At 39.9% G+C, this 24,816-nt stretch overlaps 2 protein-coding genes across 5 annotated transcripts; one reads left to right on the top strand and one right to left on the bottom strand.

Moving 5' to 3' along the window:
- Positions 1-1,474: 1,474 nt before the first annotated feature.
- Positions 1,475-17,892, top strand: gdap1l1 (ganglioside induced differentiation associated protein 1-like 1; the record flags this gene model as incomplete). 4 transcript variants are annotated; one of them, XM_080445493.1, is made up of 6 exons in its annotated part: positions 1,475-1,657; positions 5,258-5,450; positions 8,970-9,143; positions 12,875-12,969; positions 17,032-17,146; positions 17,548-17,892. In XM_080445493.1, the coding sequence occupies 6 exons, from the start codon at positions 1,475-1,477 to the stop codon at positions 17,889-17,891; spliced, it is 1,104 nt and encodes a 367-aa protein (XP_080301619.1). In that variant the 3' UTR covers position 17,892. The 4 variants fall into 4 exon arrangements, with proteins under 4 accessions (XP_080301619.1, XP_080301618.1, XP_080301620.1 ...); XM_080445492.1 differs by having other exon boundaries at positions 5,258-5,483; XM_080445494.1 differs by lacking the exon at positions 8,970-9,143.
- Positions 17,893-21,764: 3,872 nt separating this feature from the next.
- fitm2 (fat storage inducing transmembrane protein 2) lies at positions 21,765-24,816 on the bottom strand. The gene is made up of 2 exons (XM_080445504.1): positions 24,624-24,816; positions 21,765-23,268 (listed from the first exon to the last, which is right to left on the bottom strand). Exons 1-2 carry the CDS (start codon positions 24,794-24,796, stop codon positions 22,656-22,658), a joined length of 786 nt encoding a protein of 261 aa, XP_080301630.1. The 5' UTR covers positions 24,797-24,816; the 3' UTR covers positions 21,765-22,655.

Here is a 24,816-nt window from a genome sequence, read left to right as displayed (position 1 = left end):
CCAAGGTTATGCATGAAGAATTCCTAAATGAAATAGACCTGCATTTGAACGTTTGTCTTTATAGGCTACTTCTTGGGACTCAAACGGGTCAACCTTAATTTATCCCTCATAATATTGGGATATAAGTAGGCCTACTGTTCATTTACAAATGCTTTATTAAATCTTATCTCAGGTTTGCAGGCCATCTCTTTAGTGTCGCACCCTCTACTGGTAAATGTCAATTATTGCAACACCCTTGGAATATAATTGTCTAGCAAAATTGCTTTCAGCTGCTTTCAGTTGTAGCTAAATATTGGCCGTAGTCCTACACATAGGCCACCCTAACAAAATGTAATAGACTATTTTATTATTTTGTCAATTATTTTTTTTAATTTTCCTTCGAATTTGAGATCAGCTAGATTCAACCACCACTCAAGAGCGATTTTGCAAAAAAATAATCTCTCGGCTCTTATCCTTTAGTAGGCTTTGCTGATTACTGGCACATATCGTGCTTTTTGCAGCCTGTTGATGCGTTCAAATGAGAAGTCAGAAACCCTTGGAGCATCAGACCTGTCTCATTATAAGGAGCAGGTTGACCATACAGAAAAACATGCATCCGTGTCCCTCCCTATAGACTTAGTAGAACTACACTCATATAGGAAGTAGGCTACAGTGAGTGACATCCACGGCGCATGTTTGTGCGCCTATCATGTGATGTAATAGGTTTCACATTGATTTGATTATACCCGCATGCAACACTGCATAGTGATACGCTGTTTATCTTACGTAGGACTATTATTTATTTTAAACCTTTCTTACAGTGGTCATCACCATGCTGGCTTGTGGTGGACATTTTTGTAAAACATTTTGCCATGGACATATAAAATGAGTGCACAATAGTATTACCAGAAACACATAAAGAGCAAGCTCAGAAGGACCATAGCAGGTCTGTAACTCTGACAGTGTACAAATAGGGGGTCCTCCTTGCAAATAAAACATTTGAGAACCACTAGGACTCCTATTTTGCCATATATTCTGAAGAAAACCTGGAGACTTGACATACAGTAATTGGGTCTTGTGATCAAAATAAGAACATTATAATGGTGTGTAAAAAATAAAATCCAAAATTTGACACGGACAAGACCAAGTCTTTGCCAGGGACACATTTGTCCGTGTTCAGATATTGATGACCCCTAAGTTTCTTTCTTTTCTCAATGCTAGTGCAAGCGACCGCTATGAAACCCGGTTTCAGCACTGGAGCTGTCCCAAACGGATGATGCTGCGTTGAGTCGATGCTTGGTTGGTGGTGCTGAAATCCTTTGCTCTCTCTCTCTCTCTCTCTCTCTCTCTCTCTCTCTCTCTCTCTCTGTGTGTGTGTGTGTGTCTCTCTCTCTCTCCAACGCGCGCTCTCTCTCTCTCTCTCCTCCCCCCTCTCTCCATCCCTCTCTCTCGCTCCCCTCCCTGGTCCTCTCTCACACGCACAAAACGCTCTGTCATGGCGTCTTCCAACAATGTTACCCCCACCAACTGTAGCTGGTGGCCTATCTCAGCCTTCGACGAAGACGGCAAAATGACAGACGGGGAGGAAAGCGAAGAACCGATGGCAGAGCCCAAATTACCCTTCTCTAAAGACAAGCTCGTGTTGTACCACTGGACGCAGTCCTTCACCTCCCAAAAGGTAATACACACTATACAGCACGAAGATGGAGGTGTTTCCTCGTCTCCTCCGTGATAGGCTACTATAGCATGGAAGCATGTGCACGTGCGTGCGTGCGTGCGTGTGTGTGTGTGTGTGTGTGTGTGTGTGTGTGTGTGTGTGTGTGTGTGTGTGTGTGTGTGTGTGCACGCGCTGCTGTGCGTGCGTTGTGATCAAAGCATGTTTGTGTGCATGGTTATTAATGACACAGATCTATGGAATTTGAATGTTATCCTATAGCTAACATTTAGGAAACCTCTGCAGCATGGGGCACAATTCCTCGACATAATAGCTTGAATTCATGATCAATATCTTATTGTCACTCATCATGTATGAGTGAATGATTCATTCATCTCATAAACAGTAACCTTGTATTGATGTGCAGGGTCTATTTTCTCTCTGTATATACTGTAGCATGTGAATGATGGTACACCTTGTGTGGTCTGACACATGACAGTCTAAATAATTGATTATTATGAAGTATCTCTGTGCAAAACAAACCAAAGGGGAGCTGGTTCTCTCCCCTTACTTTAAGTGAATATAAGCAGTATTTCATAATTTTCATACAATGTCAAATTTACGTTTCTTTACCATGGCAAAGAATATATATTTCCATAGATGGAGGCATCATGGACATAAGAGCAACAAAATGTTACCTCCACATAATACTTAAATATTTTGTGTGATAGGCCACTCATAGCCAAGAATTCCTCAGTAAATGTATGCAGGATCAACAGAGCTTCACTTTAGTCTACAGTACACTTCTGTTTCACTTCAAACAATCTTCAAACAGTGAAGATCATTTAATATACAGTCTCACTAATGCACAGCATTATGCCATTCATGATAAATTATTCTACATCCTTGTAATACACTGTATTACACTGTGAAGCAGATAAATCAATGTTATGAAAAACCTGCAAGTGATTATGTGATGCGATGCACAGTCATGTGGTACAGGGCTAAAGGTTTATCTTGCCTGTTAAACGTGAGGCTAGGTGTTGCCTCTGAGGCTGATAGGAGCTGATGTCACTCAGCAAAGGGTTAAAGACAAAGCTCTCAGTCATGACTCTGGCTCCAGTCGTTTGAAGTAGTTTGATTTATATGTTATACTATTGCTTGAGGCCGTTTTGAACATAAATGCTATGAATTATCAGAGCATTGGCTCTTTCTTCAGAGATGCTGTCAAAGCTGCATTACATTTTATTACAGAAATGTTTCTTAGCATTTGAAATCCAACAATTTACAGTAGTTGGATATACAAGTTGATGCATGTGGGGTTCACCTTTATAGGATTAAGACTTCTTAACATATACTAGCTTCCACTAGGATTGTAGCAAATATGTGACCCTTAAAATACAACTGCTTTCTGCATTATTTGTAGGACCTATAGTTAAAATGCATGCTTTTATGCCAGATATATGTAGGCCTAATATGTTTTGTGACATACGAAGCACCTTAACTTGTGCATGCTAAACAAACAACCTACAAGCAAACATACAAAACAAAGAAGTGTAAGAGATATTCAGCACGCGAAAGTATATCGTTGATCCTGATATCAAAGCAGATCGTAGTGATATCAGAGATATGGTATCAGTTCTCACAGAAGCGTTATTCAGCAAGCTGTGGTCTGGAGAGGAACACATATCCATCTGACAGATATAGTAGAATTAAGTATAGTGAGCACAACAGAGGTGTTACGGATAGAGACAGATGGCAATTGATACCTGAGAATTACAGTGTGATTGGAAGCCACATGGAAGATCAATACAGACCTGGCATTCTTGAGGGCTGCAGATTAGAGATTTATGTGTTCAACACTCCTTCACAGAGCTTGTAACCTTTTGCTGTTTCGTATCTGCATAGAGCACCAGTGTGCATCAGTATCCCAAAACTACTGTATATAGTCAGTAATGCTAGTAATGTTGCTGTTGTTCTTGATAGACCTGTTAGATTTAATAGAACTCAAGATGTGTTTTAGTAAGATCAGAATATGGTAATATACTGTATGGTAGAATACTGTATATCACTGTGTTGCATTTTCCTCCTTGTCAATTATAGTGTAATTACTGCAATGCAACTTAGTTTGTTAAAAAGTGGAGTGTGTAGTATCTGGGCAAATGTCTAAACAGCTGAGTTGCTTGGCATTATTACAAAGCAATGACTAAACTCATTATGTATGCAACTGTGACTTTGTTTTTAAGGGCATGACTATGGGTTTTCATAGAAACATTTAGATTTTCTGTATATTAATTTCTATCTGCAGATTTCAACAGCTTCTGCTTCAGTGACATCAAAATGCATGCATTTGTGCATCTTTGTTAAGCTGTACACATCCCTCCAAGCTGTCCAAACCAGAGGCCTGTGGCGACTGTACAGTTAAATCACTCCCTGCGTCTTACTTTAGTTTTTCTTTTTTTTCGAGGGACAGTATTTTGCACACCACTTGTTGTCTCCATTCAACCCCTATAAACTTCGACAAATTGCAAAAATAGCCGTTCTAAGCTCACAATGCGTTGTGATGCGATGCATTGTGAGCTTGTAGATCGGCTATTTTTGAAAAATGTTACAATGTTGTTGTTTTAGAAAATCTACCCACAAATAGTGATATCAGGATGAAATTGGTTAATCTTAACTCTCTATGGACATTAGCTTGTCCTGCTAGTAATGGATGTTGACTGACCAACAGTTTTTGTCTGTGGGCTGTGAAACATGTTATTTAACAATTTAGTTGAGCTAGCATATTCTGCCATAAATAGGCTATATACTGTATTTACAAAATAAGAGCTCTCATCCTCTCTCATCCCCACCTGCCACTTCAACTCAAATGCACATTCCTCACAAGTTTGTAAACCACTCTGTTCTGCTTTGTTGATATTGTAGTAGAATAAAACCACAACCGAATGTGTCATTTTGTGATATGGCCCTATTTAGCTTCATCCAACTCCCTATAGTCTTGTGTAGCCAGACGATCAGAGATCTTCGCCTACTGATAATATGTTGAGTAACAGCAGAGAGAAGCGCTAACAAACCTGCGCCCACTGCTTTGAAAACCAATTCTGATACCGTCCCTCTGTGAAGTCAGATATATCTAAGTCAGATATTGAGAACATACAGCTTTACGGCTCTGTCTCCTAGATGAAAGGTCCTGCAGCTCTGTGCAATATTATAAAGATTGATCTCATGTCACCAAATATTAACAACAATATAATATTTTGGCGCTGGTTGTTCCAGCGCCACAGACCAACCCTGCTCTAGACAGCTACTGTATAGCCTACAGCAGAGCTACAACATGAAAAGGGAAGTTAATCATTTGCACTTAAAACCTTTTATTGTATTGAAATGAATTTGAGTTCTGATGTTTAAATTACTTCTAACCCCAGGGGGTGGGGTGGGCATTAAGTTCATATAGTTGTTTTTACTGTCTCATCTTACCTGCCCATCAGCAATACGTCTGCAGGGGTAGTGTAAAATTCTTTAGCCCAGAGAGTATTGGTTGCCGTCGTCAGCATGCTGTCTTAGCGGTCATCTGTAACTTGTGTAGTCGGCTAATTCTGCATGCATTCACTATTTCATTTCCAGGTCCGTCTAGTTATTAATGAGAAAGGTCTAATCTGCGAGGAGAGGGACGTGAGCTTGCCTCTGCAGGAGCATAAAGAGCCTTGGTTCATGAGGCTGAACCTGGGCGAGGAGGTGCCCGTCTTCATCCACGGAGACACCATTGTCAGCGACTACAACCAGATCATCGAATACCTAGAGACAAACTTTGTGGGAGGTACAACAACATTCTGTTGTTTTTTCTGTTGGAGTAGCTAGCACTGCAGGTTAAGCTCTGGTTATGCAAAAATGAAGGATGGATGAACCAAGCTGCAATAAGGAGAGATTTATGCTATGTCCTGGCCAAGAGTTTGCAAGCACACATTACATTAAGACAATTACACAGCAAAATCTTGTTAATTTAACTCTGATATCAGAGATCATTATCACTACAGATTTGACGGAGTCCTGATTCTGTGAACTCAATATATTGTCTTGCATCAGTTGCTGAGGCAGTGTGCATTGCATTATGCAATATCCTTGGAGTATGAATCCAAGGAAGGCCTGAGGGCTGTTGAGTATGTCCTTGTCTTAGTTAAGAGACCCTTTGTGCTCACTCGTCCACAGCAGGAAGGCTTGATGCTTCAACTAACCACTGACTTCAGCAGCAGAGGACATGGTCCAATCGCTGTTCAGTAACTTTAACCCATAAAGACCCGAGGCCGATTCTACAAATGTCTTCTAAATCAGTTTCCTGAAAAACGTATGTTGCTATATCATCAGTCTCTCAAAACCTTTTCATGTGAAGGACCCCCAAAATTATATGTATTTGTCTGTGGACCCCATCTCAAAATAGTTTTAAGATTTTCCAAAAATAGCAGATCTACAAGCTCGAAGGCACGAAGTGACTCGCTATGAGCTTGTATATCTGCTATTCCTTAATAGCCAAAGTATGAAATATGGCTAAAATCTAAAATGACACAGATGCTTCCTGGTTTTAATGGGTTAACCCATATAAGAAGGAAAACGGCTGATGATGGTTCATGATTCAAACATATTCATTTAACTGTCTGATGCGGTTGAAACCGCATGATTTACTGTAGTTGTACAAATTAGTATGGCGTAGTTGTATTTACAGTTATCCCTGTTAAATGTTACGTGACAGATAGAGTTCAAACTAAATCGATTTCAAGCTGCTAATCAGCGCGATGAGATCTGCTGACATGCATTTCCTCTGTGTTTTGATCCCCCCTGGCAATGTAGACAGCATGGCTCTGAGAGTGCGGATATCTCAGCAACAAGATTGTTATACCTGAGCAGAGGACCCTTGTGTCAGCTACTATAGTTGAGATACAGTGGGGGATCTATGAAAGCTCTGAATTGTAATGGCCCATTACAATTGAGAGCTTTCATAGATCCCAAATACCCATTACTAATGGGTATTTGAAACGTTGGCTGCACTGAACTTTGGCCTTGTTTTATTTATTTACTTTTCTGTCAGCACTTAAACTCAGACTGCGGGAGGCATTGCATCCCACCTGGATGCAGCTCTTATCATGATCAGCCTGAAGGAGTACTGCTGCCTCCAGAACAGTCAGTCCATACTGTAGCATGGCCCTAAGATGCTCAAATATTCACACCCCTGTGCTGCAGCAGACCACCTGCCATGCCCAGGTCGGTTTAGCTGGCCCTGGGATTGATTACTCAGAGTCCTGGAACTCTGCCAGATGCGGCTCCACCCTCCGCACTGTACAGGACAAGACACGCAGCCTGGGGATGGAACCTCCTGTACCCCAGCAGACAGCTGACTATCGTTCTTTCGTCCGTGTCCCTGGCCGTGTATACGGCTGCCTGGCTGTGACCTGGCTCGCTGTTACTCTGCAGCAGGTTCTCAGCAGCAGGTTGCCGATCTTTTCATTATAGTGTGTCTTACATAAGTGACATAAGTGCTTTTCACTTGTTAAATACTAATATACTCAACTCATTTGGTTTGGTATACCACAGTATTTTAATACTTGATGCAAATGCTTTAGTGTTGAGTGTAATTGGCCAGGGACATTCAAGTATTCTCTGCCATGTGGAGATGTCATCCTTATTGTGAAATGCGACCCCCACAACCGTGGCGGGAGAGGAGGGCTCTGTTACTTAGTTACCATGATGTTTGCCTAATGGCTGACAGAGGGATCATCATGTAATTTTTTATGCTTGCTTGGCTGGCATAAAGGTTAACGTGGGTTGCTTAGAAACCATAGTTGGTACAAGGTTGTGATGTTGCTGGGAAGTTAGACTAAAAATACTCATGGACAACTGTGCTCTAATTAGTGTTGTTTATCCTCCTATAATTTGACTAACCTCTGTAGTAGTCGTACGTGTCTGTAGTCGTCTCATGGTGAAGCTGCCCGGTTCTCCTCAGTGGCTGGAGCAATTGCTCTGATTTTGCACACAGCCATTGACCATTACCATCTGAACTTAACTGCGAAGCCCGTTTTTCAATTTCATCAAATCTCAGCTTCTTATTAGTGTTTATGTGTCAAACAATGGGAGATAACGTTGCCAGGTTTCGCGCGAGAAACAAGCAGCAAGGTCTATGAAAACAAGGCCAAACGAAACGAGCCCTACAAGCAACAAGGTCTATGAAAAGAAGGCCAAACGAAGCGCCTTCACACATATACCTTGCCTCTTGGAAAACAGCCGATCTACAAGCTCACAACGCGTCCCCACACCCACCTGCACTTTCACAACCAACGCCAAAATACACTACCACCAATATTGCCCCTAAACCACTTACAATAGGCCAATAGGCTATTTTTGAAAAAATTTTGTTTTAAACATTTTGACAAATTTGCACTTTTTAACACAAATCTCTTCTGTGGGTCCCTGGCACAAAACATTTAGATGGGGGTCCGTGGTCAAATACATATCATTTTGGGGGTCCTTGGCACGAAAAGGTTTGAGAACTACTGATTTAGAAGGCCTTTGTAGAATCGGCCTCAGGTCTTAATTGGGTTAAATAAAGTTTACTATTAAGATAGATATATAAAATAAACCTTTACTGATTTCTTTAGGGAAATTCAGGTGTCAAAGCAGCAAAGCAATGAAACATAGGATAGGTACAGGCAAGACTAGAGATATAAGAGGGTAAAATAAGCATAAGTAAAATAAATAGTCTGACACTAGACATAATGCACTGGCTCTGAAAACAGTTATATTCTGTCAATAAATAAATGTATAATCAATCACCAGTGAATATATGCATGAATATACATCTATTGTATAATTAATATGAATTGGATATATGTATGATTATCTTCAACACTGAATATCTGGATCTGATGGATACTAATGTGCAGTCAATCAACAGTGAATATAATGAGTATATGTCTATTAACAACTATAATGATCTTTACTATTATAATATGCCACTAGTATGCCATTATAATAGATTTTGTTGGTGTGTGTGCTGTGTGTTATGAAATCTGTTCCAGAGAAAAAATGGTATCTAATAGATTGTGGTTGTGAAATTGCCAGTGCATGTGCTGAGGAAGTGTGTCTTGCCTGAAATGTCCATGTGGCAATACATAGTAAATCTGGAGGGCTGTTCTTTCCAATATTAATTACTTTAAGGATCCAGCTTCCAGTTTTCAAGTTGAGTTGAGCGTGTTGTATGTCATTATCTAATGGATCGTGAAATGCATTAAAAGTGCTATATATGGTTTGTGCTATATATGATATATGTACATGGATGTCTTGCCTTCAGAAACAGTGGCCCAGCTGATTCCTGATGAAGGCTCAGTCCTCCATGAGCGTGTGCAGCAGTACCGTCAGCTTCTTGATGGCCTGCCCATGGACGCTTACACGCACGGCTGTATCCTCCATCCAGAACTCACCACTGACTCCATGATCCCAAAGTACGCCACTGCAGAAATACGTAGTAAGTGAAGCCAATCCTTCCATCCATCCATCCATCCATCCATTCCGAGGCGTTCCTAAGCCAGTGTGGAGATCCCGGACCCTCCACACTGGAATCCCTCCACCTGGTCCTCGGTCTGCCCCATGGCCTCCTCCCATCTGGACATACAGTACAGTAGGTACCTGCGACATACCTCCTTTCTAAGCAAAGGAACAGCAGCTCTACTCTGCGTCTCTCACGGATGACTGAGCTTCCCCTAAGGGACATGCCAGCCACCCTGTTGAGAACAAAAAGATTTGGCTGCTTATATCATGAACATGCATGGATTGCACATAGAGCACTTCTGCTGATTATAGGAACATTTTAATCACAGAGATTTGTTGAGAATTAGGAGTGAGGAAGACCTCTGAATGAGAGAAATAGAGAGAAAAGAACACTCCATGACGCACTGCGATAACCTTGTATTATAAGTGTTTGAAATGGAATAAGGAATAAGTGTTTGAAATGCCACCTAAATTGTGAGTGAAATTATGAGTCTTTTAGATCGGCTCTGGGATCTTGCATGCTTGCCCAATATGCGCCCGACATTTCCGTTCCAGGCGCGCACCTGTAACCAACCAAATGGATATTGCATAGCGGGTGGTCTGAGGACGGTCTCAGACCACCGGGTGGTCCGCAATTCCCTTTCCCATACGTGTTTGTGCACTACTATGAGCGTGTACTTTAGTTGTGTGTACAAAAACTAAAGTTGTCCAAACCTTCTGATCTACTGACTGAATGCAATTAGCAAAACATTTAGTAGTAAAGTCCAAAGTTGTTCATTCTCATAATTTAATTGTCTGATTACACCAGAAACAGCATGTCATTGATGTCATTGTTAACATGACAGGCTTACAATTTTGTTGTTAATCTAAAACAATGTTTAGATTTTGCCGAAACAAATGATGCTGTCAGAGGATACTATAAATTTGCACAATGCTACTGTACTATTTCTGCATACCAAAAAACATTTCATTCTCCTGAACGGTTCTCCCAAGAGGTTGTAGAGTGTGGACACAGTTCTACTTTTGAAAATACTCTCCAAAGCAAGAAATAAACCTTGGAGTCTGAACTGCTTTCCTCAATAAATCAAGGCAAATGGAGAGGATTAGCCAATTAATTATCCAGGAAACCCCTGGTCAGTATAGTATGTGTGATAACTATTAAATCAACCTGATGGCTTGTTTAACAGAAGTGGTGGACCGGTGATGTTTATGCGTAATTAGAGCCAATAATGTTGGAGGCTGTAGGAGGCTAGCTGTCTAAAGAGGTTATGTCTGTGTGTGCACACTGCCAGTTGGCAAACTGAATACCTCCATGCATTTTCTTTCACATATGTTTTCTATTTTTTGATGGAAGACATAATGTAAGTCAATGGGCCTCATTCACTAAGCTGTTCGTAAATAGTGTGTAAATAAAGCGTGTAAAGGGGTGTGTAATTTCGCTAAGAAAAAATTTACGTGCAATTCACGAAAGGGCGTGTAGATTCCTGATATGTGCGGATTACAGGTGTTCCTCATTTTTGTCTGAAAGCCACGATCGCGCTCCCGTGTAGAACATCCACGCCCCATTTAACACCATAAAAGGCAACAGGAAACATCTAACATTAGACGAAAAACGTCACCACTCTTCAAAATGGACAGATCTACAAGCTTACAATGCGGCGGTAAGCACCCACTTGACAACAAGCTAGATTTCATCCATAGCCTACTGTATCCTCATCAGATGGTAAGCCTGCTTTCATGTGATGTGGTCAATATTATAAATTAATAGCGCGACATTGGAGTTGGCATGAAAGCCCAATAGGCGAAACTGTGGCCACACAGCAAACACGCAGAGGGATCTAATAATTCGGCTCTAAATGAGTCAACTGAAAATATTTTGCATCATGTCTATTATATACCAATCTGGGAACCCATCGTCAATTATATGCATACAAGCAAGCAATAGATCGTTTGACATATTTTTTCTTTTTTTTATGTGTTGACAAATGTTGGGGGCGCATACATATTTTATGTGAGGTTTGGCACTATTGTAATTGATTTTGCATGAAGAATAAGGCATTCTAATGACATACTGTACGCAAGCTTTGGTCCCATGTATGTCTGCCTCCCAGCAGACATGAATAAGAGCGGCCGTTCGTCCAAAAAGATTGATGTATCAGACTCGTAACGCGGGTATTTGCGTACAAGGTACAAAATGTGGGTGTAAACGAGCTTTGTGAATGAGGCCCAATGGGGTTCTGAGTGGACGGAAACCATGCAATTTTTTTTAGATGACTAATGTCATCATTGTCATAAAAGTATTTACAGGGTCATATTTTTCCTAATGCCGGAAGATATGTATATATTACGCACTGTATAGATAGGAGTTTGATACAGAATTACATTTAGAATTTGGGCATTTAGCAGATGCTCCTATCTCCAGCGAGATCAGAGTAAATTACATGAACCATAGTCAACAAACAACAGGGTAAATGGTCATGTGACTAGAGTGCAAGGAAAAACAATGAAGTGCTACAAAGTAACTAGGAAACCGGGTAAAAACCAAATGTTGCATGCTGTATGTCTAAACTACATGTTATCTTTAAACATTTAAAATAATTATCGGGGACCACGCAAGTCAGGAACGATGCAAGTTGGCCCCCAGCCGGCTATGCCCATTGTACCTATTGTCAGAGTACCGGCTGTCCACGTCTGTTTGTCTGTGTCCCTGTCATGCCCATATGTAGAGATTTCTGTATCTGTCTGTCTGTGTCTCTTTTATGCTCATATATGGAGTTCTGTTTGAGGCATGCACAAATATGGAGTCCAGGCCAGTCTATAACGTCAGTATTATGATGTCATATTGATGACATTAGGGTACTTCATATATGGGAATCACTCAGAGCCATTCAAGGAGAGTTGCGTCACCTCCGTTCACTTCATCAGGTCAGGTCTTCCAATAGTGACAAAGCCGCTTCCCGTCTGTTACAGCCTTAATTCAGGGCACTGAAAGGAATCTATTTTTTGGAGATCCGCTGACCGACTGAATTGCATTCGGTGCAACACGTCGTAATGCGACATGTGAGCTTGTAGATTGGCTATTTTAGTTATTCATCGTACGATGAAGAAAGTGTATAGGGCCTAAGTAGTTAAACAATAGGCTTCCAAAATACAATAAAAACAAGTTAAAGAAACACAATTCTTCTGCAAGAAAAAACATAATTTTCTTTTCATTTTTTTATTATACTGAGCTTAGAAAATATCAAGAATCTCGCAAGTGCTCAATTGGGCATAGAGCATGGGCATATGGGAGACGTTGTTTCATGCAGTTAAATAAACACTTTGTGCCCAGTGGATGGGGACGTCATTCTTGAAGATTCCACCCATTTGATTAAAAACGCTTGTCCGTAAGTTGAACCACTAAAATGGCATTTATCTTGATAGCTAAGAACATAAACAATGGCAAAATCATACATCATAACATAACACAGACCCTACAGAGCAACACTCAGGCCTTAATTCAGGCTAATTTAGGTGTTGATTTAAATCAACTCAGAGTTAAATCAACTCTTTGGATTTGTATTTGTATATGTTTCTCCAATGAACAGTTGAAGGAAATAATAATACAGTATATGGTGTGTGTGTGTGTGTGTGTGTGTGTGTGTGTGTGTGTGTGTGTGTGTGTGTGTGTGTGTGCGCGCGCGCGCGCGTGCACGGCTGTCAACTCAGGACACCTGACTAACGCTGCATCAGAGCTGATGAAGCTGGACCATGAGGAGCCCCAGCTGACAGAACCATACCTCTCCAAGCAGAAGAAACTCATGGTGGGTTCACACAACAGACTCCAGTGTGTTGTTACTGTATAAATACATATGACACTGCTGATGCTGGAACAGATAGGAGGACCAGTCTAGAGGGAGAGAGAGAGAGACAGAGAGAGAGAGAGAGAGAGAGAGAGAGAGAGAGAGAGAGAGAGAGAGAGAGAGAGAGAGAGAGAGAGAGAGAGAGAGAATAACATGCATATGTCATATACACATAGCCTACTGTAGTCCTTACCTTCTGCCATAGTCTCAATGGATTTAAAGGACCACATGACCCCCCCCCCCCCACGCCAAAGGCCTCCACTTTTGCAGTCCTTATCTTTCTTCTGTTCTATTGCCTGGAACTTGTTCTCTGCCATTGTAGCTGTTGTTGTTGCTGTCGGTAGTCATGGCTGCCAGTTCCCCCCTGGTGTTGTGTGGGAGTCCAGACTGTACAGAATGACTTGCATAACTTCCTCAGACTAGGACTTGTTTCTCAACCTTTTTTTGGGCCAGTGCCCCTATCCAATATCCAGGCAGGGTTGCCAGATCTGCTTATTATAATTTCCCCGCAAGATTTTAATGCGACGCGTTGTGAGCTTGTAGATCTGCTATTTTCAAATAGCTGATGTACATGTTAAAGTGCTCATGTGGCCCATAGTCGCTCCTTTTGGGCTGGTTTTCCTAGACCTGGTTGCTTGTTTCTCTCACAGAATCTGGCAACACTGTATCCAGGTCCCTTACCACCCCCACACCCAATTAAAATATAAGCTTTATTTGTTATTGTGTATTGCCCTGTCACAGGCCTGACACAGGGATGGCAGGCCCTGTCACACAGTGCTGTGAGAGGGGTCTGATGTCACAGGCCCTTCTGTCAGGTTTTTACCTTGATTCATTGTTGTCAGGTGGAATTAAATAAAACACAAGTGTAGGGTAGGGTAAGTGATTTTATTTGGTTAAAATAAGTGTTGAATAGCTCTATATTCTGATAGTACTCATTGCTGTAGAGTGTTTGTTCAGTAACAGGAGTCTCCATGTCTCTCCAGCTCTTTATTAGAATGCATAGAAAAGGCATTTTCAGGTTGGGATACCAATTTTATCCAATCAGGAAAGAGAACTCAGTTGGGATACAGATTAAACAAGTGAAATTGGAGACACAAATAAATGAGCAGCCATAATTGGAACTCGAACACTATAAAATTTAAGCTGATAAATGGGTACTCTCTCCTGATACATCTGAAAATGTATTTTCTGTTCATTAAAGAGCATGGGAGACAGGGAGACCCCTGTGACTGAACAAACACTATAGCAATGATTACTATCTGAATATAGAGCTTTAACCTTATAACAAAAAACATTTTGTTTTAACCAAAAAATATCACTACCCTACCTTTAATTTAACCTCATGCTTGATTTTCAGTCTCACTTTCTTCAGCAAAGTTGAATTTGACTGTAGAAGCAACAAGTGTCAAGTGGTGTATTCTGGTTACACCAATTGACACAACCCGTGTGTTTCATAAGAATATGATAATATCATAAATGTGACATCCCTGTGACAGGGATGTCAGGCCTTGCCACATCAGGCCCCCCTCACAGCACTGTGTGAGTGACAGGGCCTGCCATCCCAGTCGCAGGGATGTCTGGCCCTCTGTCACACAGTGCTGTGAGAGGGAACATGTCAGTATCATGGTCAGTATCATGTCAGTATCATGTCAGCATCATGGTCTGTATCATGGTCAGTATCATGTCAGCATCATGGTCAGTATCATGGTCAGTATCATGACAGCATCATGGTCAGTATCATGGTCATATCATTATCATGGTTAGCATCATGTCAGTATCATGCCAGTGTCATGGTCAGTATCATGATACTGATGTGATACTGACCCATGTTGTTGTTGGCTTGTTGTAGATGTATCAAGCAACACCATCATACAACGGAGTATAGATTTGGCTTTAGTAGCCTTTCCAGACATGCTTCCACCTCTGCAAACCACATTCAACACTAAATATAGCCAATCTTCCCTCATTATCCATTATTAATTCAGAAACCAGGCCTCGTTTGACTGCAGAGTTAATGAAAAAAAGTCTAGGATGAAATGAAGAAAATGTGAACTTGAGTATAATAAAGTGTGCACCTCAGTGCCCCCCTTTAAATAATATTGCTTCCAGCGCCCCCCAATGTTGAGAAACGCTACGCCAGAGGATAATATGATCAGGAGAACGTCTCTAGATTGAATTTCAACAGATTATTGAACCTCCGGTTGAAGTTGTCCCCGAGAAGTATGTACAGCTCTACATTGTATAGTCCATAGTTGAATGACACCTGCGCCCTTCTGGAAGAAGCTGTGCAGAAGATGTGCCTCTGGTGTTAATTAAAGATCAGACCATTGTGGTGGTGTCTAGCTTGTAGATGTTATTATCGTGTCTGGACATATGTTTGAATCCTCCATAGAAACAAGAGAGACAAAACAAGTCTAACCAAATTCTGTTGTTATAGAGTAGTTGTTAATAGGTAAGGTTATGATGCAAGGCAAGTGCGGTCTATATTGTCTATGCCTCATGGCACGCTGTCATTATTGGCTTAATGATTCAAATGAGTCATTCCTGTTTATTCCTTAAGTGTTGCACTTTGTGTGCACTGGCAGTAATTTAGTTAGTAGTTATCGGCATGTGCTGAAAATATATGAACATATATGTTTTGCGTATGACACTGCTGTATCGCTGAATGCAGCTTCTATTCATTAGACTGAAGAGATCCATGTGCACTGATGCATGATGGTAATCCATTAAATGAGCTTTTGATAAGAAGTAGAAGATGTTGACATTCTGTAAGACAAGGAACAGATAGTGCTGCATGGATAAGGGTTTCCTTGGCACATTGTTGCAGTGTGTGATTTTACACTAATGGTCATAACTACATAATGTGTGGTTTAACCACTTTAACCCCGGTGTCCCTATTTTGGGCCATGGGTCATTGTCAGTTTCAAAACATTTAAAACATTCAGATTCTTTTCAATGTTTAATGTTCTTGGTTAACGTTTGTTTTCGAAAATAGCCGATCTACAAGCTCACAAGGCGACACGTTGTGAGCTAGTAGATTGACTATTTTCAAGATTATTTGAAACAAATAGGGCTTGAATGGTAATACTGTAACTGTATACCATACAGTCCAATGGACATAATGTATGTACATACAGTGCATGTGGTTATGACTGCAGATGCACAGATGCCATTAGGATACAGTATAATGCAGGGTACTGTTAACAGCCTAGCTACCGGATGTTACCTGTTTGGCTTATCAGACTATTCAGTTTATCGATAGTAGAGAGAGCCAGCTATGTGAAGGTCATGACAGGCTGACATAAATCCAAAACAGATTGGTTCACCAGTTTTCTAGAAAATGCAGCAGATAGGAACGTACCCTAGCAATATGTGATTCCAAGAGTTCCATCCTCTATTGCCCCACCTTACTATGGCAAAAAACACTGCAGCTTGTTCTTCCGTGTTATTGATTTTTTATTCCAATATTTGATGGACTATGTAAAATTGCTGCGTTGTTCTTGTGTCAGCAGTGTGTCTGCAGCTGCCCTTTTCCTTAGGGCAAAGTATTTAACAGCACTGGTTTTCCTTAAAAGTCTATCAAATAAGTATTTTATTTAACACTTAATACTTTGTTGCTGTTGGGCAGATACCTTGTATCTCCATATCATTTTTTTCTTTTTCATATATGAATGCCCAATGTCATACTTTGTCGCACAAATACCCAAAAGTGAGCTTGCAGAATGTAGATCTACTATTTTAGCTCTTTTTGAAGATGCTCACCTTTTGAAGATTTTTGAAACTTTTCACCTACTGTATGACATGCCAAAAATAGTGACAGCAGATTGACATATTTAACCAATCAAAAGTATTAACAAGAGCTTGTGACTATAATAACTACATTGGATTCCATTGGAACACAGGTTATCTTTTCCATTTCCTGAAAAGTAATGGTTTTGGACATACAGGTTTCTGCCCGACAGCAACAATTGTACAGAATGTTACATTTGGACTTGAGATGCACATGTTCTATTGTGTTAACAGGCAAAAATCTTAGACCATGACAATGTGAACTATCTGAAGAAGATTCTGGGAGAGCTAGCCATGGTTCTAGATCAGGTGGAAGCCGAACTAGAAAAAAGGAAACTTGAGTATGAAGGTATAATATTACTCCCATTTATTAAGACACTATTAAGAATTCATTTTCAATAGGGCTGCAACTATTGATTATTTTTGTAGCGATTATTCTATTGATTACTTTTTCGATTAATTGAATAACTGAATAATTGCAAATAACTGATGTACAAGCTCACAATACTTCAGGGTGCGATGCATTGTGAGCTTGTAGATTGGCTATTTTCACAATATTCGATATTTTTTTACTTTTAATTTTTTTCATTACTGTATCCTTTTTCATTCATTAATTATTAATCAATTAATTATTTGGATAACTTATCGATAATGTTTTATAAACAATTAAATCAATTGCTGTTGGCATGTTTTCATATAATTTAAATTTGACTATTACTACAGTAAGATCTTTTCTTTTGCCCTTGCCAGGTCAAAAGTGTGAGCTGTGGTTATGTGGACCTGAATTTACGCTAGCTGATGTCTGTCTGGGAGCCTTGTTGCACAGGCTCAAGTTCTTGGGACTTTCTAAGAAATATTGGGAAGACGGCAGCCGGCCCAACATCCAGTCCTTTTTTGTGCGTGTGCAAAAACGCTACGCCTTCCGAAAGGTCTTGGGCGACATCCACACTACCCTCCTGTCAGCAGTTCTACCCGACGCATTTCGGATGGTAAAAAAGAAGCCGCCATCTTTCTTCGGGGCCTCTTTTCTCATGGGCTCCCTCGGCGGAATGGGTTACTTTGCCTATTGGTTTTTAAAAAAGAAATACATGTAGTGAATGCCCCTCGTTGTGTTTAATGTCTGTGTATATGTGTGATGTTTCAACTTTTCTGCAATGTTTTATGACTGCAGGAAACATATGAATCTATATAGAGAACACTATTACTTACTGTATCCTGGGTGAACAAAGAATATTAAGAACATTCCATAACAAGGAATTCTTGACAGCACATTTTTCTGGTAATCAATGCCTTCATCTACAGTAGTTTTTATTTGTGGTAACGTTCAGGTCTCACGACTTAAGTCCTGCGCACTCATTTTAATTTTGTTGGAGGCATGGTCAAGCCATAATGAGAATTTCAACCAAATGTTCTTTACAAGTAAAAGAGAAATAGCATTATAGAATGAGGTTAACGCATCATCTACAGGGGTTAACAGACCACAGCATGTCACTCAACCGCTGGATTTATAACCATTATTCATAGTATTGGCGTTCACCTAACTGCTCTTCACTCCTTTATTGGCCTGGGGTTTTCTCTGTGAAACTTCAGGAGATTTAAATGACAAATCATTTATGATAATTGCTGTGCTACCAGAAACTGCCATATGAAATGAATGGTGGAGGCAAACATTCCCCTATCGTGCATCTGCATAGACCAGTGGTTCTCAAAGTCTCTCTGTACACAGTGGGTAACCAGGAATTTGTTGCTGTTTTGAGTGACATCTTGTGGTGGTAATATTCCAACTTCTGCATCGATGGACACAACAGTGCTGTTGGAGGTCTCTGCATAACCTGGGACATGGGGTAGATTTCATTTCATGTCGAGGGTTCTTCTTGAATAAACGTTTAATAACACAACGCAAGTTTATAGGCATGACCTCTGAAGCACTTAATTGTGTTGTGTAGATTGTCCGGGGTAGAGTAACGCCTAATTTATACCTGGCATTGATTCAGAGAGTAACTGATTTTGAACTAATTAATGTGACGCATCATGTCACGATTTTAAATTTGAAAAATAACAATTACAGTATAATACTAATACTAATAATTATTACATTTATTACTATTATTATAAATATAAATTGGGCTTAATTAAAGCTGCTCTCTGTAACTTTCATGATCTATCTGAGATTCGAAACCGGGTAACCTGCGCAAGTGAAGAATTATTTACTACTGCGTTAATAGCCTGCCTGCTTGCTGAGGGGCAGAAATTGAATTTTGACCTTCAGGCAGTACCACTTGTCAACCACAAAAGGTCATACCAGACCACAGATCTACATTTCTCAATAGAATAAAAGGGAGACCAAATACAACCACCGCAGATGTGATAGCTATATTGTATTTTCATACTCTAACATACAGATTGGTCAAAATAACATTTTATTTAGTAAAAAACCTTACATGGTGTCGCTTTAATCCCTCACCAATATCAAGCAAGACATTACTGGCTTCTTGCTACCCTTCATTCCTCCTTCCTGACAGATGCTAGATTGTTTTACCGAAGATAGATATTTATAATTGCACATTTTGTTGAATTTATTTAATTAAACAGAAATTTTAGGGGAACTTCACACCAGTATTTAACATGGATCCAATCGCTCTATTGTAAGTTGGACAAGTGAAAATCTGACGTAACTCTTACCAATGCGTTCTGTCACGCTGGGACCCCATCAAAACGTGTCGACACTCAGAGCACATTGGGAACTGTAATGTCAGACTCTCGCATGTCCTCCTCACAGTTGAATGACAGTATACAAATGAAATATTGTCAAAGTTCCCGTTTAAAGGATAATGAGGGGGGATGGTGTAGACAGGCTGAACCATCTCAAGGCAAAACGGAGCATGAAGAGGCTAACTTGCCTTTGCCCAAGTAAAATGTTGTCAGCTCAGTCTTACTGTTTTCTTGCTTCACAATTGTCCTTTGTTCTCTGTGGAGCCATCCTGCTATTTTGGGTTATGTTTTGGGTTAACATCCCACAATGTTATGGTTTCACTACAGTACCACTTAGGTTTCAGTTCATAATATTATGTTAAGTATTATTGGGAGTACATGGCAAAATCTGGAGTGTGAACTTAAAAATGATACTGTGTTTTAAGTTGTGTAAGTTGTTCATGTCTCTGGTTTCGTGACTGGTTGTACAGACATTCTTACTGTATATTATGTACAGTACATAAACTAAACCTCTTAATGGGAACTGTGACCCAAGCCATTCAACATGATGGACCTACGGCACAGTGATTCTTTTTATGTCTGCACCACTAGATCACAAGCGCACGCACACAGCTGGGAAGAACACTTATGGTCGATATGCATCACCGTGGAACATGAACAGTATCTTTGAAGGAGATTATTGTTCAACTGAAATTAGGCCTTGGATGAACAAGACAAACAGTTCATCGACTGGAGGCCAATGTTTGAGTCAGGATGTGCCATGTTTTCTTTTGCCACAGAAACAACTATCTGCAGGTGGTTATTAACAACATAACCCTATTAATTTAATGTGGTTAATAACACGCTGCATGACTAAATGCTATTGTGTTTTAACCAAAGATGATGATCAGCGTTCCTTTAATAACGGTGTCTGCTTGCAGGGAAATATCTGATAATGACTCAGACAAGCTACACTGCTCAAAAAAATAAAGGGAACACTTTGATCCCTTAATTCTTTTGAGCAGTTTTCGTTAGCATTATGTACACAGTTCATGAAAAAACTCAAAAGAATTAAGGGATCAAAGTGTTCCCTTTATTTTTTTGAGCAGTTTATTTCTCATTTACAAAACTCTTGAACAAAATTATCAAAACACCTATAAAAGCTGTGGTTATGTTTTGTTACATAACGGTAGGATGGGGAGAGCATTTGCTATATAGCCATGAGTTTAATTATTTGGACTCAATCTTTTATACAGTGCAGAGTGTAAAGAAAGTTCTTTTAGGATTGGGACTTGATTCAAAATCTTGCATGATATTAGCAGTGATGTAAATGGCACAAAGGTAATTTGTCTAGGCAAGCAGACACTGTACACAGTAAAATCCAGTGTTAATTTAACTGAGTGTACAAATGGAACCAATATGGCTTCAAATAGGTCTGTTTGATTCCATTTGTACACTCCGAGTTAAATTAACATGGAGGATTTTACTGTGGACTACGAACTATTTCTTATGATTTAACCATGGGCCTTTTCTGAGTGTATGTCAGCATTATACTAAATCATTTTCCTTCGGTTTGCATTTGGATTGACAAACGTTCATGTATTTTGCCAACTAACCAACAATATATGACATGAGTTGCGGGGAAAAGCTCAAGAAATAAATGAAAAAGAGATCCAACCTGATTTTTACTTTGCCGTATGTCGCACACCAAAAATAGCAGATCTCCAAGCCGATCTTTGAGGTTGTAGATCTGCTATTTTGTCACGCGACTCCGTCTCACGACGGGAGCACAAATTAGGCATCACACTCCATGACCAGCCTGTCATTGTATATTCTCTGATTATCACAAGCACCTTTGTTTCAACGACTCCACTGCTAATGCTGACGCAATCATTATCCCTGAAGATTGGGCCTATAATCCATGGATCACACAAAGAGTTCAAGTTGGGAAATCCTAGTTGTTATTTGTGACCATTAAGTTTCACAATAGTATTTTTTTATTTTTTACTTTTAATTTTTTATATTTATAAATATGCATTTATTTATGGTGCTTTTTATGATATTTGTTCATAAGCCTTAATTTATTCAGTTGCCATCAATGACAAATAAATTATGAAAATGGAATTTGCAGGCCTCAGGTTTTTTTTCATGGAGCCAAGACAAACTTAAAGAGTTTTGCTATTTGACTGAAAATATAACACCGTTAAAAAAAAAAAGTTTTATCCTTTCAGTGCAGTGTCAAGTTTTACCAATCCAAAAGAGAACAAATATTGTCCATGATAACCTTTTTAATGTTATGATTCTCTTGCACCCAAAAGAAAGCCATGCACACACTCACTGTCAATCTGTAAAGTGTGGCCTACTAGAGAATTGGTCTATCTATAACATGGTAATGGCACTTTAAAGTAATCATCTTTACCAAGCTTATCATCTTGTGACCACAATGCATGTAGTGTTGAAAATACAGTAAAAATATACTGTAACAAGACATTCATATAATGCACAACAAATAATATTCAATAGACTACTCAACTGTGTTGTTGTTAGCTATATTGCACAGTGAAATATAGGCTAATTAATGAAAAATCTAATGAGTGGACCAAGATCCAACCAAAACATCCAAACAAAACAGATGGTTCCTTGAAAACATAGATGAAGGTATAGAAGGTAAACATAAAATCTGTATGAAATATTGGTCTACTACAGTTATTTAAACTGGCATGCACTTGTTCTATTGGCGGTAACATTAATAAAAGTAGTCGGTGCTAAACAACTCTGGAATTAAAACATTCTTTAAGTGTTCAGATATCTAAAACTGTGAAGGTCCTACTCACACCAATTTACATTCAAATAAACCAGGCAACAAAGAATGAAACAAATGCTGCATAAGCAACAGGGAGGCTGATGGTGAGAGGTCAAAGCTAGATGTCAGTGTTTTGTCTCAGATTACAGAGAACTCATTTTGGGAACAGCAGCTGCCAACTGTGACTCAAGGACTGCAAACCAATCCCCCTGTACAAAATTACCTTTCTGTAAGGAAGGAAGAACTCTAAATAGCATGGTCAACTTGGACCCAGAGAGATGGAAACATCCAACTTTAATATGCGTTATTATTTTCGGTTTAGTAGTAATACTTGGCAACAATAATGAATGAGAATAAGCACGTTCTAGGTGTGTTGCTTATGCTCTTTTGGCTGACGTTGAGGAGGGAGTCCAGGAGACAATGGCTTTAGATACCACACCCGATACGTCACATACCACCCCAGTATTGCACACAATGTCCCTAGCAACTTGTGAGATGGGTCGTGGAAGTAAACTGAGGTACACGCGAACATCCATGTCCAGATCATCACTATTCCATTCAGGGATACATACAGCAGGCTAAGAACAACTCTTGGAAACGTAGACAAGGCGCTACCTGTGTTCAGGCAGGCCATGGGAGCAATTTCTTCCCAGATGAAGAGGGCGGAGTAGGTGAGGATGAAGGAGTGTCCTGAAATGTCATAGCCTTGCCATTGGAGGCCAGCCCTCCTGCAGCTGGCTTTTGATGTGAATTCGTCATTGAGGATGTCCATAGGTTCTGTTTCATAACATGAACCACTGACATCCTCAATGTAGAAGAATGTCTCAGTGCAAACATACCAAATGACTGTGGCTACCACGAGAGAAAGCAACCGCCGAAAGAGAAAGAACACATTCCGGCTGATGGAAGCGTTGGAGAGGAGGAGGAATGGAGTCAGTAGTAATAAGGTCCATCCCCAGGTCACCTTCACGAAGTACCTGAGAGGAGAGCAAGATAAATAACATTATCAATTTGTAATCAACCTGATGTTTGTTATAAACCTACAAACCAGGCCTTGCATGGTTTCCTTAGTCATCGCTATGTGAATGTGCATGCGAATGGATAAATGCAATTGACATTCTAAAGCGCTTGGATAAAGGCACGGCACTATATAAATGTGCCATTAATTTACCATTTACCAAGAACATTATGCTCAAGTGACTGAATGACTGTGGCACAGTGGCAGTAAGCAAATTCAGCCCTTGAATGGCTGAAGCCTCAATGAAATAAGTTTACAATGTTCTGCATTCCATTCCCTCTTGTACGGAGAATGTGGTCCTTGTCAATCTCGGGTAGATATTTAACTAAAAATATATTTTCTGCCAGACTTTCAAAGGGAGCTGATTATGACTAGTCTAGAGCTGATCCGAGTGCACATGACTAGAGCTATGGAGTGCATGCAATGTATGGAATATTAGCCATTCTAGGACTCCAGCTAGTCCAGATTTTCCTGTTTTCTAGAATGTCTATTTACAACGCAGTTCTGAAATCCTGCTGGTCACTAAACCACTGGTTCTCAAAGTGGGGTTCGGGGACCCCAGGGGTCCTTGAGGGGGGGGTTCCAGGGGGTCCCAAGAAAAAGTAGTTAAGTGATAAGTGATATTTGTGGGTATTTTTTTTTTGTTAAAAAGTTTAAAGTACTATACTGATAGTAATCATTGCTACAGAGCGTTTGTTCGGTCCCACGGGTCTCTCCAGCTCTTTAGTAAACAGAACATAGTACATTTTCAGGTAGGTGACACATTTTAAGCTAATCAGGAGAGAGCACTGAAAATGCATTTTCTGTTTAATAAAGAGCTGGAGAGACATTGGAGACTCCTTTTACTTAACAAACACTCAATAGCAATGAGTACTATCAGAATATAGAGCTATTTAACACTTATTTTAACCAAAGTAAATCACTTACCCTACCTTTAACATAGTGTCAATACCATAATTCATTTTAACCACTTTATCCATTTATATGTTGGCTATTCAAAAATAGCAGATCTACAAGCTCACAGATATGCTATTATTGAAAAAGCTTGACAAATATTTTAATGCCATTTTTTAAAAATAATTTAGCATTTTTAAACACAGATCTGCTCTTCCGGGGGTCCCTGGCAAAAAAAAAACATTTTCAGATGGGGGTCCGTGGCCAGATACATATCAATTTGGGGGTCCTTTACATGAAAACGTTTGAGAAGCACTGCACTAAACACTAAACTGTTCAAACACCCACGTACAACTGTAGCTACCACAACGTTACGCCAGCTAGCTAAAGCTAACGTGTCAGCAGCATTCTTTTACTTACACATTCAGGACATTTTTGCTGCTGCTGAAGTATGTCTTTGGGACGACTTCTAACTCTTTTAAAACAGATCCAACGATTGAAATGAGCAGAAATATCCAAGGAAAGTTTTGTCGGACAGAAGTTAATCTCCAAAGTGCAACAAACTTGTCCACAATGACATCCAGCCGTGCCATGTTGACAGTGAATGCGTCAA

The sequence above is a fragment of the Gymnoscopelus braueri genome (assembly GCF_963280865.1).
Source record: "Gymnoscopelus braueri genome assembly, chromosome: 12".
In the NCBI taxonomy this organism is placed as follows: domain Eukaryota; kingdom Metazoa; phylum Chordata; class Actinopteri; order Myctophiformes; family Myctophidae; genus Gymnoscopelus; species Gymnoscopelus braueri.
This window is presented reverse-complemented; position numbering and strand designations above follow the sequence as displayed.

What these genes read in the sequence shown, in the direction of transcription:
- fitm2 (XM_080445504.1), bottom strand. Translation starts at nt 24,796, where the DNA reads ATGGCACGGCTGGATGTCATTGTGGACAAGTTTGTTGCACTTTGGAGA. An exon ending in AGCAAAAATGTCCTGAATGT is followed by an intron (nt 23,269 to 24,623) that starts GTAAGTAAAAGA and finishes CTCTCCTCTCAG; the next exon opens with GTACTTCGTGAAGGTGACCT.